At 34.8% G+C, this 13,620-nt stretch overlaps 1 protein-coding gene and 1 pseudogene across 3 annotated transcripts; one reads left to right on the top strand and one right to left on the bottom strand.

Annotated features, from left to right (window-relative positions):
* Positions 1-1,361: 1,361 nt before the first annotated feature.
* LOC120136206 lies at positions 1,362-4,787 on the top strand (annotated as a pseudogene).
* On the bottom strand, positions 4,708-11,948 carry LOC120136210 (SKP1-like protein 21). Of its 3 annotated transcripts, XR_005517318.1 has the most exons (11): positions 11,812-11,948; positions 9,804-10,094; positions 9,075-9,299; positions 8,601-8,792; positions 8,399-8,509; positions 8,126-8,204; positions 7,183-7,286; positions 6,922-7,103; positions 6,057-6,190; positions 5,612-5,743; positions 4,708-4,818 (listed from the first exon to the last, which is right to left on the bottom strand). XR_005517318.1 is itself a non-coding variant. In XM_039152315.1 (10 exons), the coding sequence occupies exons 2-10, from the start codon at positions 9,837-9,839 to the stop codon at positions 5,727-5,729; spliced, it is 1,080 nt and encodes a 359-aa protein (XP_039008246.1). In that variant the 5' UTR covers positions 9,840-10,094; positions 11,812-11,948; the 3' UTR covers positions 5,496-5,726. The 3 variants fall into 3 exon arrangements, 2 of the variants coding, with proteins under 2 accessions (XP_039008246.1, XP_039008247.1); XM_039152315.1 differs by lacking the exon at positions 4,708-4,818 and having other exon boundaries at positions 5,496-5,743; XM_039152316.1 differs by lacking the exon at positions 4,708-4,818 and having other exon boundaries at positions 5,496-5,743; positions 9,804-10,102; positions 11,812-11,933.
* Positions 11,949-13,620: the final 1,672 nt, after the last annotated feature.

Consider the following 13,620-nt stretch of genomic DNA (forward strand, 5'->3'; position numbering starts at 1 on the left):
TATATACCCAAAACATTTGTGTTGCGAAACTAAAACCTGTTGCGAATTTGAAATTCAGCGTTGCGACAGTCAGAATCGCGTTGCGATAGTCAGAATTGCGTTGCGATTATGTATTATCGTGTTGCGATAGTCAGAATCGTGTTGCGATAGTCATAATCGCGTTGCGATTTACATATTCGCATTGCGATTTTCTAAAATCGCAACGCGAATTTGGAAATCGCAAAGCGATAGTCAAAATCGCGTTGCGAATCTGGAAATTGATTTGCGATATTGGAGATCGCGTTGCGATTTAGAGATCGCATTGCTATTTTGTTGGTCATTTTGGCAAATCGAAAAAAAATTGGTCAAAATCGTATATTATAAGAATTTTCGGTCACTGTGGTTATTTTCTCTTAATTTAATAATAATAAAATATTAAAAAAATACTTTTAACGCTTGATTAAATAATTACTTTGACTATTTTTTATAGTACTTTAAGTCTCAAAATTTCATTTTAGGATAAAAAAACTTCGAGTTAGATGGAAAACTTTATTTAATTAATGATTTACGTTTATCATTAATATGAAATTGTCACGCTATCATTTTTAACAAATAATATGTGTCATATCATCACTTTCAACATAATATTTTAACATTATATCATCAATAATTATAAGCTGGCTAAGAGCTGGGCTTTTCCGGTTCCATATGAGGCCCATAAACATCAACATCGAGAGGCAGTGGGTGAAATTATCGTTCTACTGTCTCAATTCTGAAACAAAGCACTTCTTTCTGAGGAGCCAAGTCATGAAAAGAAAATCAAATATAAATTCTGACCGGAGAATATCGTTTATTTAAGCAAAAACTCCACTCCAGTTTTCAAAAACTTGAAAAATTTAGAATTATACTGCCACTGGGAACAAGAATCTTGAGTATTTACTAGTTGTGGAAGCATTGCATATATAAACATTCTCAATTACATTTTATCATATTGTAAATCTATTTGACAACAGCTTGATCATTATTTTAAAACTAGATTAGCATTAAGCATCATATGTAAAACGTTCTTCTTTTTTTGTTTTCCATTTTCAAAGCTGAATTTTCTTCTTCGTAAATGCTCCGTAGCTTCCTACAAATCTCGAAGAAGCTGAAAATAGAAGACAAAACAAACAATGTAGCAACAAGCAGGGGAATAACGTGTGGACCCCAAGCAGAAACCACTTAAGTCCTAAGGCAAAGATTTTGGTCCTTTTTCTTTTCCAACATGGACAGTATCTTTAATAATAATACATTGGATTGACTTTCATCAACTTCCCATGAAAGTTTCTTCCCAGTAGCAAATATGAGAACCTGCCTTTTAACTTGAAAACAAGTGATCAGTTTAGGGGCAAGTAAGTGGAGAAAATTAGCAATGGATCAGAAGACTGATAGTGCTGAAACAATATATGTTGCAGTGGGGAAAACAGTAGAAGAAAGCAAGCACACCCTGTTATGGGCGTTGAACAATCTTCCCCCCACAAAAATCTGCATTCTTCATGTTCGTCAGTCTGCCAGTTTCATCAACTTGAGTAAGTTCCAATTGGGTGTCTTTACTTCTTTGAAATATGTCCAAATTTTGATTTTCCCTCCTTTTTTTTTTGGTGTTTTAGGTCATACGAGTTTTATGGCGAGCAGGCTTCAACCACAGGAATATGGGAAGAAAATTTTAGACAGGAATATCATGGACGATTACCTTCTTATATGTGGTCAAAAAAGTGTAATATTTCTTCTTTTTTCCTTCAAGGAAATTGTTTAAAAAGTTGCAGAAAGCCATTTTGCCACTAATGTTGTTAGCCTTTGTTTATGTGTTTCCGTGTAGGTGCAAGCGACAAAGCTAAATATCGAGACGGATGATGTTGCAAAGGGGATTGTTGAGCTAATCCGTGATTACAAGATCAAAAACTTGTCATGGGAGCTGCAGCTAACAAGCATTTTTCGGAGTACAAAATAACTTGTTCAACTTTGATTATTATTTCTGAAATCTATTGTTGTTTTACAACTATGGTAATGCCCAAATTTGCCTTAACATTGCAGGGGAATGACTGATCTAAAGTCTGAGAAAGCTCAATATGTGGAGCTACATGCTCCACCTTCCTGCAAAATTTGGTTTATTTGTGCCGGACAACTCGTCCATACAAGGTTCGCTGATCGGTAATAGTGTTGTTTTATTCTGTTCTGAAGTTTCCGCATACCTATGTAACTACAACTTGCTGTAGGTCACACGTTGAAACCGGAAAATCACACCTGAATGACCTTTCTTCAAGTTCAAGTTATTCGACATGCTCATGCAAAGTGACTAGCAATTCGGATCTATCTGCGTCTGAGACACCAGGGGATAGTCCGGACTGGCTTGAGTTCCATGTACTGCTCTACTTAGGCAAAGTTATTGATTAGTTGAAAAGCTTACATCAATGGACCAAATATATACATCAAGCATTAAGCATGTGATCAGATTAAACCATCTGCTAATTATTTTTTATGGTTTATGAATTTTCACAGGAAGGAAGCGGTGATGATAAACTCTTTGATGAACTTGAACAAACCCTATTGATTGCTGAAAAATCAAATCAAGAGGCATTCGACGAGTTGGATAGGCGTATGAAAGCTGATAAGGATGCTCTTAAAGCTGTAGTACGTCAAGTAATGCTCCCTTTCTTGATTATACTCTCCTTTCCTCTCAATTTGTGTATATATATTTGCCTCAAACCTGTAGAAATATAGTTGATTGTTGTAATGAAACATGTTTCTACTGATTTAAAACATGTTTCTACTAGTTCTTGTAGGGAACAATGGATAAAATTAAGTAAACATTTCATGTTAATGCTTATTCTGTCTATTTCGACGGATATCAACCGTATCAAGTTTTGGCTCGAAGTTCCAAATACCCGGTTTCTGGCCCAGGTTTGGTGTTTTCATGTTGTCTTTAGCAATCCAACCGATAGGTTTTAAAACTACTTTCTCTGATCCCACAACTCTATAATTATAGCCATTATCGACTTGTAGGTAACTGAAATGAAAAGCTCATACGTTGGAAAGTTGAGACGCTGGAAGGAAACCGAAGCAACACTTCGAAAACAGAACAAGGATCTTGAACAGATCAAGCAACAGAGAGATGAAGCACGCAATTGTGTTAAAGTATCGGAAGCTAAGGTTTCAGCAGCAGTAGAGCAGTTAAAAGTCTGCCAGAGAGAACGAGATGAGTTGCAGATAAAGCTAGAAAATGCTTGCAAGCAAATTGAAGATCATTCTACGAAACAGGAAGACACTTCTAGTGTGCATATGCAGGAATTCTTCTCTGAGTTTTCTGTTGCAGAAATTCATGATGCAACTGAGGATTTTGACCCTTCCTTTAAGATTGCAGAAGGAGCATATGGGAGCATTTATAAATGTAATCTTCGTCACACCGAAGTGGCTATAAAAGTGCTCCATCAAAATAGCTTACAAGGGCCCTTGGAATTTCAGCAGGAGGTAAGCTAGTTTCATCTGAATTATCGCTTTTAGTGACCTTGATTTCAAAATTTTAAAGGCAAGCATGATTTTTCAATCCTAAGATGACTGAAACTTATAAGTTAATATATATTTTTTTCAGGTTGATATTTTGAGTAAGTTGAGGCATCCAAACCTGGTCACACTAATTGGCGTATGCCCGGAAATATGGGCTTTGATCTATGAATATCTTCCTAATGGAAGCCTTGAAGATCGTTTGAGCCGCAAGGATAATACTCCCCCATTGTCATGGCAAACTCGGATACATATTGCTACTGAGATATGTGCTGCTCTTATCTTCCTACATTCCAGTAAGCCTCACAGGTTAGTTCATGGAAACTTAAAACCCGGGAATATACTCCTTGATACCAACTTTGGCTGCAAACTTAGTGACTTTGGAGTCTGCAATGCACTTTCTTCTCTCGAGAATTCAAGTGATATGACTGATATAAGCCGCAGATTTCCTTACCTGGATCCTCAGTTTTGCTCCACAAGAACATTGACTCCAAGTTCTGATATATACCCATTTGGCCTTATATTACTACAGTTGATTACTGGGAAACCACCCTTGCTTTTAGCAGAGGAAGTACAATATGCAGTAAATGGACAATATCTTGATGATTTATTGGATCCTTCTGCTGGAGGTTGGCCTTATGTACAAGCTGCGCAGTTGGCTCGTTGTGCGTTGAGATGCTGTGATCCTAACCCAAGCCGTCGACCGGACCTTCCTTCAGAAGTTTACAAGATGCTTGAGCTGATCAGAAATGATATTGGACCCTTAACAACATTCCATGCAGGGTCTGATGAGCATAATCAGCCTCCTCATTACTTCATTTGCCCCATTTCACAGGTTAGCTTACGCCATTTCGAATGTCGCATCTATCAGTCACCGGGGCTAATCAGCTACTTTGTCACGCTACATATAAACGAGAACATGTCTCAAGAGTCTACACGTATGATTGTTTTGCTTATGTTTGCAGGAGGTGATGGCAGAACCATATGTGGCAGCTGATGGATACACTTACGAATTACGAGACCTGCGGAGATGGCTGGATAGAGGTCACAATACCTCTCCTGTGATCGGCAATCGGCTCGCTCATCACACTCTCAACCCTAACTATGCGCTTCGTTCAGCAATCTTGGAGTGGCGGCAGCAGCAGCAGCAGCGTAACTGAACGTTGTATAAGTGTTGATCCTTAGTAATTTGTGCGCTTGATGGGCTGCTGCTGTTTCTTGTTCCAGGTACATATCTGATTAGTGTCCCTTTCCCCATGATCCATGCCGCATGTTTCTACTTTCTTTAGTCTTAGTATCCTTCTTAGTTGCCAAGCAAAAAAGGAAAATGTATCTTTGTAAGTTGGAACTTCCATGTCGTTGCTTGTATAAATATTATATGCACATAAATATTAAATATATATGAATGGATTTTTATATTATTTATATTTGTTAGTTTTATACTTTTTTAAATAGAGAATTAGCTGTGAACTAGCTTAAAACTAGTCTGTTACTGTTTAATTTCTAAACGTGTTGTAAACTTGTAATAGCTATACTGCAAATATAACATGCTTCTCCAGTCCAGAGATAGACATTGTTCGGATTTCTGGTCGACTTGATAAAAATATACCCTTAACCCAAAATTCGATCTGATCGAGATTTAGGATGACTTCACCAATCTATCTTTTGAGATAAAACTGATTTGATTCGACACAATGTAACTCAACACAAATATATATAATTCTTAATTTTATTCGATAAAATAACGATTTAATTGAAGAATAATAATATATAATATATAATTAGATTATTTTTTGAATTGGATCAAGTCAAATATTTTTTTATCATAAATCCGAACCTGAGCTGAACTTACAATATCCAACCAAAACCCATTTTTTTTATAGAAAAATTAACTCAATCGAATCGAATCAGTCATAACTAGTCGAGTTCAAATCCCTCCCATCTCTATTCTCTACAACCTAAAGGGGTAAAAAAGTTTATCAATCGGTTCTTTCTATTATGACAAAGAGGTTACCCTCACAATCAAAATTGCATACTGACTAAGCCCAACAAAGAAACTAAATTTAAAAAGAAATAAAAATTAGAAACTTACAAAGGATCCACAATGCCAGGGATCCCAACCCTTGTAGGCGTCGTCTTTCAACCACCTGAAAAAGCCTCTTATCAAAATCTATTCATGCTGCAAGCCAAACGGAGGAAATGTCCACTCATCTTTGCTCAGAATCTGGATATCAATACACAAATAATTTACTGTTAGCTGTTTACTAGTTTGATCAAACAAGACTTTAGTTGGAAGCGAATGAAAACACGCAGTTTGGTTTTAACTTCCAAACCAAACCATCACAGCCAAGAAAACTCATTTACTCAACATCAGGGGAATAGGTGACAATGCAAACATGTCTACATACAAGTTCAATTAGTTAATTTCGCAAGGACTGGCATGATGTAAAAGCAAATAAAATTACAGATACAAGTTCAAATACTTATTTTCATAGGAAACATTACAAAAATATAATAGAAAAAGGATAGCATCGTACTTGTGTATCTCCTTAGTGAACCATTTCCATTAAGAGAAAAATGCCCTGGTTTCCTTTCATGACCAAAAGATAGAATTTCTTGCATTCTTTCGGGCCAATCTGAATTCAATCTACGGGCAAAGTCTTCCACCTCCCTAAACAAAAGATTAAAAGAAAATCATTCAGGTTATATATACAAATTTCTTTTAACATTATTGTAAAGCAAGTATAAGATACTGACATTGTTACTACAGTAAGCATACAACTTTTCCTAAGTTCATATGAACAATAACTAAAAGTAATATGGATAAGTACATAGATTTCAAATTGAGCAATGGTTTCATATTATTTAATATTTCCAAAATAGTCCCGATTACTGAATAAATACAATATCAGACTATGTCTACTGCTATAGAGATGCAGCAGCACTCCCCTCTAGATACATAAAGGGAATTACGTGTATCATTGAGAAATGAATAAGGTCATGCCATCGTGTCTATTAAATCCACTTACTACAATGTTTATTAGGCAGCTAATCCTGTGGGACACTTGTCTGTAAAAGATCAATAGAAAATGGAGAGCAAACGGAAAGGAAGAGAGACTGAGAAAGAAATGACACCAAAATATCCTTAACCCTTATTTTGCCTCCCAAATATGCAAAATAAAACACCCAGGTGATCATATATATCAATATGTATATATATAAAGTCCCAAAACCACAAAATCATGGATTGTCTATAACCAGACAATTGAAAAAGATTAAAACATCAAATCTTAAAGCAAAACTCCAGGGTTACATGACCATTGCTTTGATGTTCCAGAGGAGGAAGGGGGAGCAAAGGCCAAAGAGGAAGAGGAAGATTTACAAGGCAAAATCCATCTTTACCTGTCTAATTTTTCTTTCAGTGCTGGATCAATCCCGTCATCAATATCACCATCATCAAGCTCATTCTTACTGGCAAAAATATCATCTTCAACGTCATGTAAGTTCGAGGTAGCACCAACACCGGCCCAACTTTTCTGACCAACTTCGGCACTACAGCACACTGAGTTAAGACCATTTAGCTCCTGGAACGGAAGAGGGGCTTTAGTAATCTACCAGTATTCCAAGAAAGATAAAAGAAGCCATAATCGATGAGGTTCACACCTTATTATGATTTTTAACGGTTTCATTGGTAGATGTGCTCTTCTGCTGATCTCTCCTTCTTCGGTTCTTCTTTTTACTCTTTGAAGATTTAATCCCTTTAGAATCTGCAAAACAGAATTCCCTTACCTCCCATGAGGCCTTCAGAAAGAATTAGAAAAAGAAGACTAAGAAAAGAAGACTAAGAGGCAAAGCCTATGGTATCCATGAAAGCAGAACAATTTTAAATGGTTATAATTCCAGTATATAAAACATATGTGCCGGCACAGATGCCAAATATCAAACAAACAAGTATAATTAGTTCTCTAGACATTCTATCAGTTAATTGATATCAATAATTGAGTGTAAAATCTTGAAATTTCAGTTTTAGCTTGTCGGAAAATTTTTCCTAAACAAAGATGCTCAACAATGATAATTGAAGGAAGCAAATAAGCACATTAATCATTTTATTATCCTGTTCACTAAAAAGTTCTCTACAATCCTGTAAAACAGGCCACCCTGTAACATCTTCAAAGAAAGGTCATGTTCTTTCCATGCCTTCACAATTTATAGATCATCAAACTGGTTTCTGATAAAGGAACGTAAAAGAATTTGCTCTTTTGTCCAATTCAGGCTCTATGATCGACTTTTCAGCTCTCAAATCCCAAATGACATCAGAGAAATAAATGACATTTGGGCATAGAGATCGAGATTGACACATGACTACATGAGATGCAACCAGAACAAAACTAAACTATAGTACTATGTTATTCTTTCTAGGAGAAAAGCTAAGGTATCTAATCAGTAAAACCCAAAGGTATCTATCAAACTATTCTGCCAATATAAGCAATAATAATAAATAAATAAAATACTCATGAAACAGAGAAGGTTTTACAGAACTATAATCTTTGGGATAGAAAAGTAAATATATTCAAACAAAATATATCAGAACAAGATTTAAGCATACCTCCATTGTCTCCATTAATAAATGATAAAAGGTCATCAACTGAACGATCATCGACACGCTCTTCTTCAACCTCAGCATTCTAAGACACAGAAGTCTTCACTTATTTACATGCATTTTAAGCAGGGAGTTGCATAGTGATGCCTTATGATGTTAATTGACAAAGCAAGTTCATCTCAACCAGAAAAATGCTCTACTAAGGAGTAAAATTGCAGAGGGTAGGAATACTAGGAAATAATCAGAGAGTAAAACCAAAAACAAGAAAGAGATAGTCACTTTTAGTTTCTGCCTCTCTTTTAGTTCCTTCCTCTTTTTTGCATACAATCTATTCAACAGTCGAATGCGTGGGTCATCAGTTGTGTTTTTCAAAGGCTCCAACTTTTCTTCCTAAACCAACAGTGTAAGTCTTAAAAATACAAATAAGGATGAAGATAACAAACATGATAAACAAAGAAGTTTCAACTAATACCAGACACACCTCAGTAAGATCATCCGGCAAATGAAATATCTCACGTATCACCTCGGGGCTTTTTCCCTCAATAATTCTTGCAAGAGCACGACTAGTAAGATCGACTAGAGGCTTTAATTGAAGGCTATCAGCAGCAGATGTCAACTCACACAGCCTCTTTGTGTCCATTCGGATAAACTTTTCGTCAAAAGATTTCCGCTCCTTCAAATAGAAAAAGCAAACATACAAATGAAGGGGAGAGGAAGTTCAGTCTCGGTTTGCTAGCTTAAATTGTGTACCCTAGAAACACATAATACATTTTCTTGACCCAAAACACAGTAGCAAAAGAAATTAATTAAAAAAGAAACCGTCTATACCTAATGAAAGTTAAAAATTGGCTCCATTTATGCCAATCCAGAAAGAAAAAACATCTATTTTAAGAAAGCAAGATGATAACACCAAATATAAGAGGTAAATGCTAATTGAGAAACATTTTTGACCTACCTTATTAGAGTGACCAAGCACTTGATGAAACCGGCAATAATCAAGAATTAGGCTTAGCATGGCAGGGTTGACTCGCTGAGGAAGAGATATAGCATAATTCTTGGACGATCCCATGCCCTTTTGTATCACTTCATGATATATCATAGGACAAAACATTGCAACATCCTGTTCCACTTGTTGGATTGAGCCATCAGCAGTTTGAAGCCAAATGTATGACTTCATCATCTGAGAACAAATCCCCGATGCTTCAGAATTAAAACTTAAAGATACACTCAAGAACAAAACCAAGCACACTCAAACCATTTAAAGCCCAATAACCAAATACAGAAAATAGTTGTCATCCACACCCACATCAGGAAATTATTCCAATGGGGTGTCCATCTACCGTAACTCGCACTATGCAGATTAAAAACAAATCAAGTTACACGCAATTTTGCTAAAAATACAACTAAACAACTTTGTTCACAGCATAATATTTAGGTCAATATCAAACCAGAGCTAAATCTTTCCTAGTTAACTAGGATATTTAGTTGCTATGTGAATAAATATAACCTTGAACAATATACCTTTTATACCCATAACAGAATCCAGAAGAATTCGATAGAAATTCTTCTTCTTTTGAACTCTATAATAATTATTAACCTAAAACGTAAAATAAGTGAACAGAAAAAAGGCATCACCAGGAAAATAGATAGTCTATTACTTAAGTGGACTCAATAAAAATCGTACCTCTGGTTTGATGACTGTCATATCCACTTCTGTCATTTCAAAGTATATTTCGCACACCAAGAAAGGTCTTTCTGTATAGCTTGTTGTAGTAGAAGTTGTGCACCCTGCTTCTCTGATGCTCAAAGGCTTGGAGACAGTAGATCAAACGACAGCTTTGCACTTCTTAAGTGACAGAGACTCAAATTGGTAACAAGTTTCCCAGCGCGCTATTATCAACGTAAATTTGTCCACTTGCACGAACATTGATTTCGGAAATATATATCAAGAAGTACTTAAATATGGATCATGAAGCTGTTCAACTAAAAAAAATATGGAAATATGCGGCAGTCACAAACAGATATTTTAGCTTAAGCAGAATAACTGCATAAATAAACAATTGTATCAAAATGTAGACAGTTTTCTGCAGTTAAGTAGTTAAATACATAACATGTTGCAAGAGATATATGACCAAGCTCCTGCACTAAATATTTGAAAGGTGCTCCCAGAACCTAAATAAACTGACTGTCAATTATATTTCTTATATATGTCTGAGTTAGCATTCACGTACACTGTTAAAGCCGATCAGACTGGATAATATATTGGACTGTCAAAACAAAACAAGGATCTCAACATTATCAAGGTTCTTATCACTGGAACCACTAGCATTAGAGTCAAAGCAAGCAGCAGAAGTAAAATATTTGACATTACAGGGGAAAATAGTTAAATAGTTAAACATTTAAAAAATTAACCAGGATTATCTCAACCTTTCTCTCACCAGAAAAAAATGGTTTCCTTCTACTGAATTTGCTTTAAAGAACCAAACATTCCACATTAAGCATACAAATATTTTCAGTGCAGCAACACAAGCAGGAGTCATGGCACGATGATTCCCTCATAGGAAATCAACATAAAAATTTCTATTAAAGATAAGCCTCACACCTATTGTTAAGCACTCCTATGGTAAACTAAAGTTATCAATTAAACATTCGATGTTATGCAGCTATAGCCCCCCTGTTGATGTGCTCGTGAAAAAAAGAAGAAGAAGAGATGAACGGAACCGTTATACCGAAGTTAACATGTATCCTCTCAGTAACTTACCCCATATTCCATTTGTCTTTGTTGCAAATGAATAATAAATCTTACACAAGTGTTTGTGTTACATCCAATTTATCCAATTGTACTCCCTATAAAACTACCTTTTCTGAATTACCACCATTCCTGAATTAGTCCTTATTTAACCCTACCTCCAAAAATTCTGAATTCAATCACTTCAGAATATTATTTCTCATTTTACAACCATTCCACCTCTATTGCCATTTTAAGAACATAATTTAATTTAATTTAATTGGCTTTTAAAATGAGATAATTCAACTTATGGTACCAAGAGGAAAAGCTAGGTCACTCGGCGATTATAAGAATACCGAACTACCACATGGCAGCCAAAATTTTCATCTGCCAAGGTTCTGGGAAATAACAAGATAACAGAGCTATATTTCACCCTATCTAACGGTTATTTTACATAAAAACAACTTCAATTACATGCAAACTAAGCGGAAACCTAATTTCTTGCACGTATCAGTTACCAACACAACCCAAAAAAACACCTTATAATTCAATATTATATTTAGTTCATTTTCCTATTCTTAATCAAGTCTTATTTATTACCTCTATTCCTTTTCTCAGCAAGCAAACACCTTTTAAAAAATACGAACACATATAGCATCAAATAAACATAAATGAATTTGCAAAAAGAAAAAACCCTAAACCTACCTAGCTCAGGAAGCCGAGCAGCTAAAAATCGAAAACTGAAAAATTGAACAAAAAAATAATCAAAATAAGAAAAGGAAACACATTTCCGTCACCAATCCGTCCTGTAGATAAACAAAAGCAATGAAAGAACGATTCTCGAAAGTCAATTTTAACAGATAAGTACAAAATTGATTTTCTCTTCCCTTCTAATGTTAGATATCTAGCATTTCAATTACCTTTTTTTCAATTCGTAAACAAAACGGCGTTGTTTCGATTATACCTGTGGGGAAGGCAGCGGAGGTTGCAGAGCTTTCGAACTGCTCGGATACGGCGGTAGTTGGAGAACTCCGAAACGGATAAATGGGAGATAGAGAACGGAAAAGGAAAGAGAAATATAGTGTTTCTCTTCTTTTTTTTTCCTCGTTTTTTAACGTAACGTGTAATTTTTTTTTATTTTTAAAAAATATAGTTAAAATTTTCGGAAAGATAAATATTGTAAAAAAGGAAATAAAAGGAGGAAGATTTTATGCCCAAGCTAGGGTAAGACTGAGTCGGATTTTTAGTCTACCTGATTTGAGTTGAGAATAATGACTCTTTGACCTGATTTAATCCTATAATATATATTTGATTTGATTTTTTAAAATAAAATTTGAATCCGATTCGATCCGACCTGAAATAATAAAAAAATATTATTTTTATTCAATAAAAACAGTGATTTAATTAAAAAAATAATATATAAATGGGTATTGTTATAATTATTTCTAAATATATAAAGTAAAATTATATTTTTTCGGGTCGAGTCGGATATTTTTCATCATAAATCCGAATCCAACCCAACCCGAACATTACCTTTAAAAAATCTGACTCGACCTAACCCGAAATCGATTTTTTTAAAAAAACTCAACCCAATCGGGTTTCGGTCCGATGTCCATACCTACCAAGGTTTGCGAGCCGCGTCGCCGTCTTTAGAGGAGCGAGGGTCCGTTAAAACGTCACCGCAAAACGCACACGTGAACGCTGCTACAGTTGGTTAGGGTTTGGTGGTTCTTTCTTTCATTTTTTGTTTCTAGTATTTTTTTTTTCAAATCCGCCCAGCCATTCAGACACCCCGGAAATACCAAAGATGCACTTCTCTTTAAAGAAAATGCTAATTCCGTTTATTAATCCAATAAAAATTAGTCTTTTAGTTCAAGAAACTAATGTTCCAAAAGGTAAACTTTAAAGCGTTTATCCATAAACTTAACCTAAAACATTACTTATTAAATTTTCAATTTATTATTTATAAGATTTAATTTGTATCTCAATACTCATAAACATTAAAATTAACATTCTTTAAATTATACATAACACGATACTTAAAATGGCGAATCACTTGCAGAAGGTGTTGCGTGATGTTCTGGGGCTCCAATGCACTGGATTGACTAGGAAAGATAAGTATCTGTTGCTTGGAGGAAATGATGGTAAGGTTGAATCGATGTATAATGGCAAGAAATAATTTGGGTATGTGCCATGCTTCAGGGAATTCCTTTTATTCACTAATTCCAACAGTAATATTTTTACCGTTTCCGTAATGAAATGATGTTCTATAGTACTGGTATGACTTTTGGGTATTGTACATGTGAGCTTTGTTTTATTGTCGGAAATGTTATCTTTACCATTTCTATAATGAAATGATGTTCTATAGTATTGGTATGATTATAATTTAATTTATAGACAGTTTTTTTGTTTAATTAAAAAATAAATATTTAAATTATAAAGTGTTTTTGGAATAAGGTATGTATTTAATGTTTTTTTGTCACCAATGTATAGTTGGTCACAAACGTTAAAAACAATTATCAAATCATTCAAAATATGACATGTGGCGTGTTTATAATAAAGCTTGGATGGTAGTCGATATATAACAAATGTTTTTTCTTTCAATAATATCATTTTATTTGAAATTATCAACACAATAACTAATTTGCACTATCTCTTTTTTCTCTAAAAAGATCTCTCAATGTTGTAGTAAAGTACTCCATTATCATATTGAAGAATTTGTATTTGACTCTGAAATTGGGTTTCGACCATAAAATAAAAATATTTGAAGACA

Source organism: Hibiscus syriacus, unplaced genomic scaffold (assembly GCF_006381635.1).
Source record: "Hibiscus syriacus cultivar Baekdansim isolate YM2019G1 unplaced genomic scaffold, ASM638163v2 tig00110621_pilon, whole genome shotgun sequence".
NCBI classification, from domain to species: Eukaryota; Viridiplantae; Streptophyta; class Magnoliopsida; order Malvales; family Malvaceae; genus Hibiscus; species Hibiscus syriacus.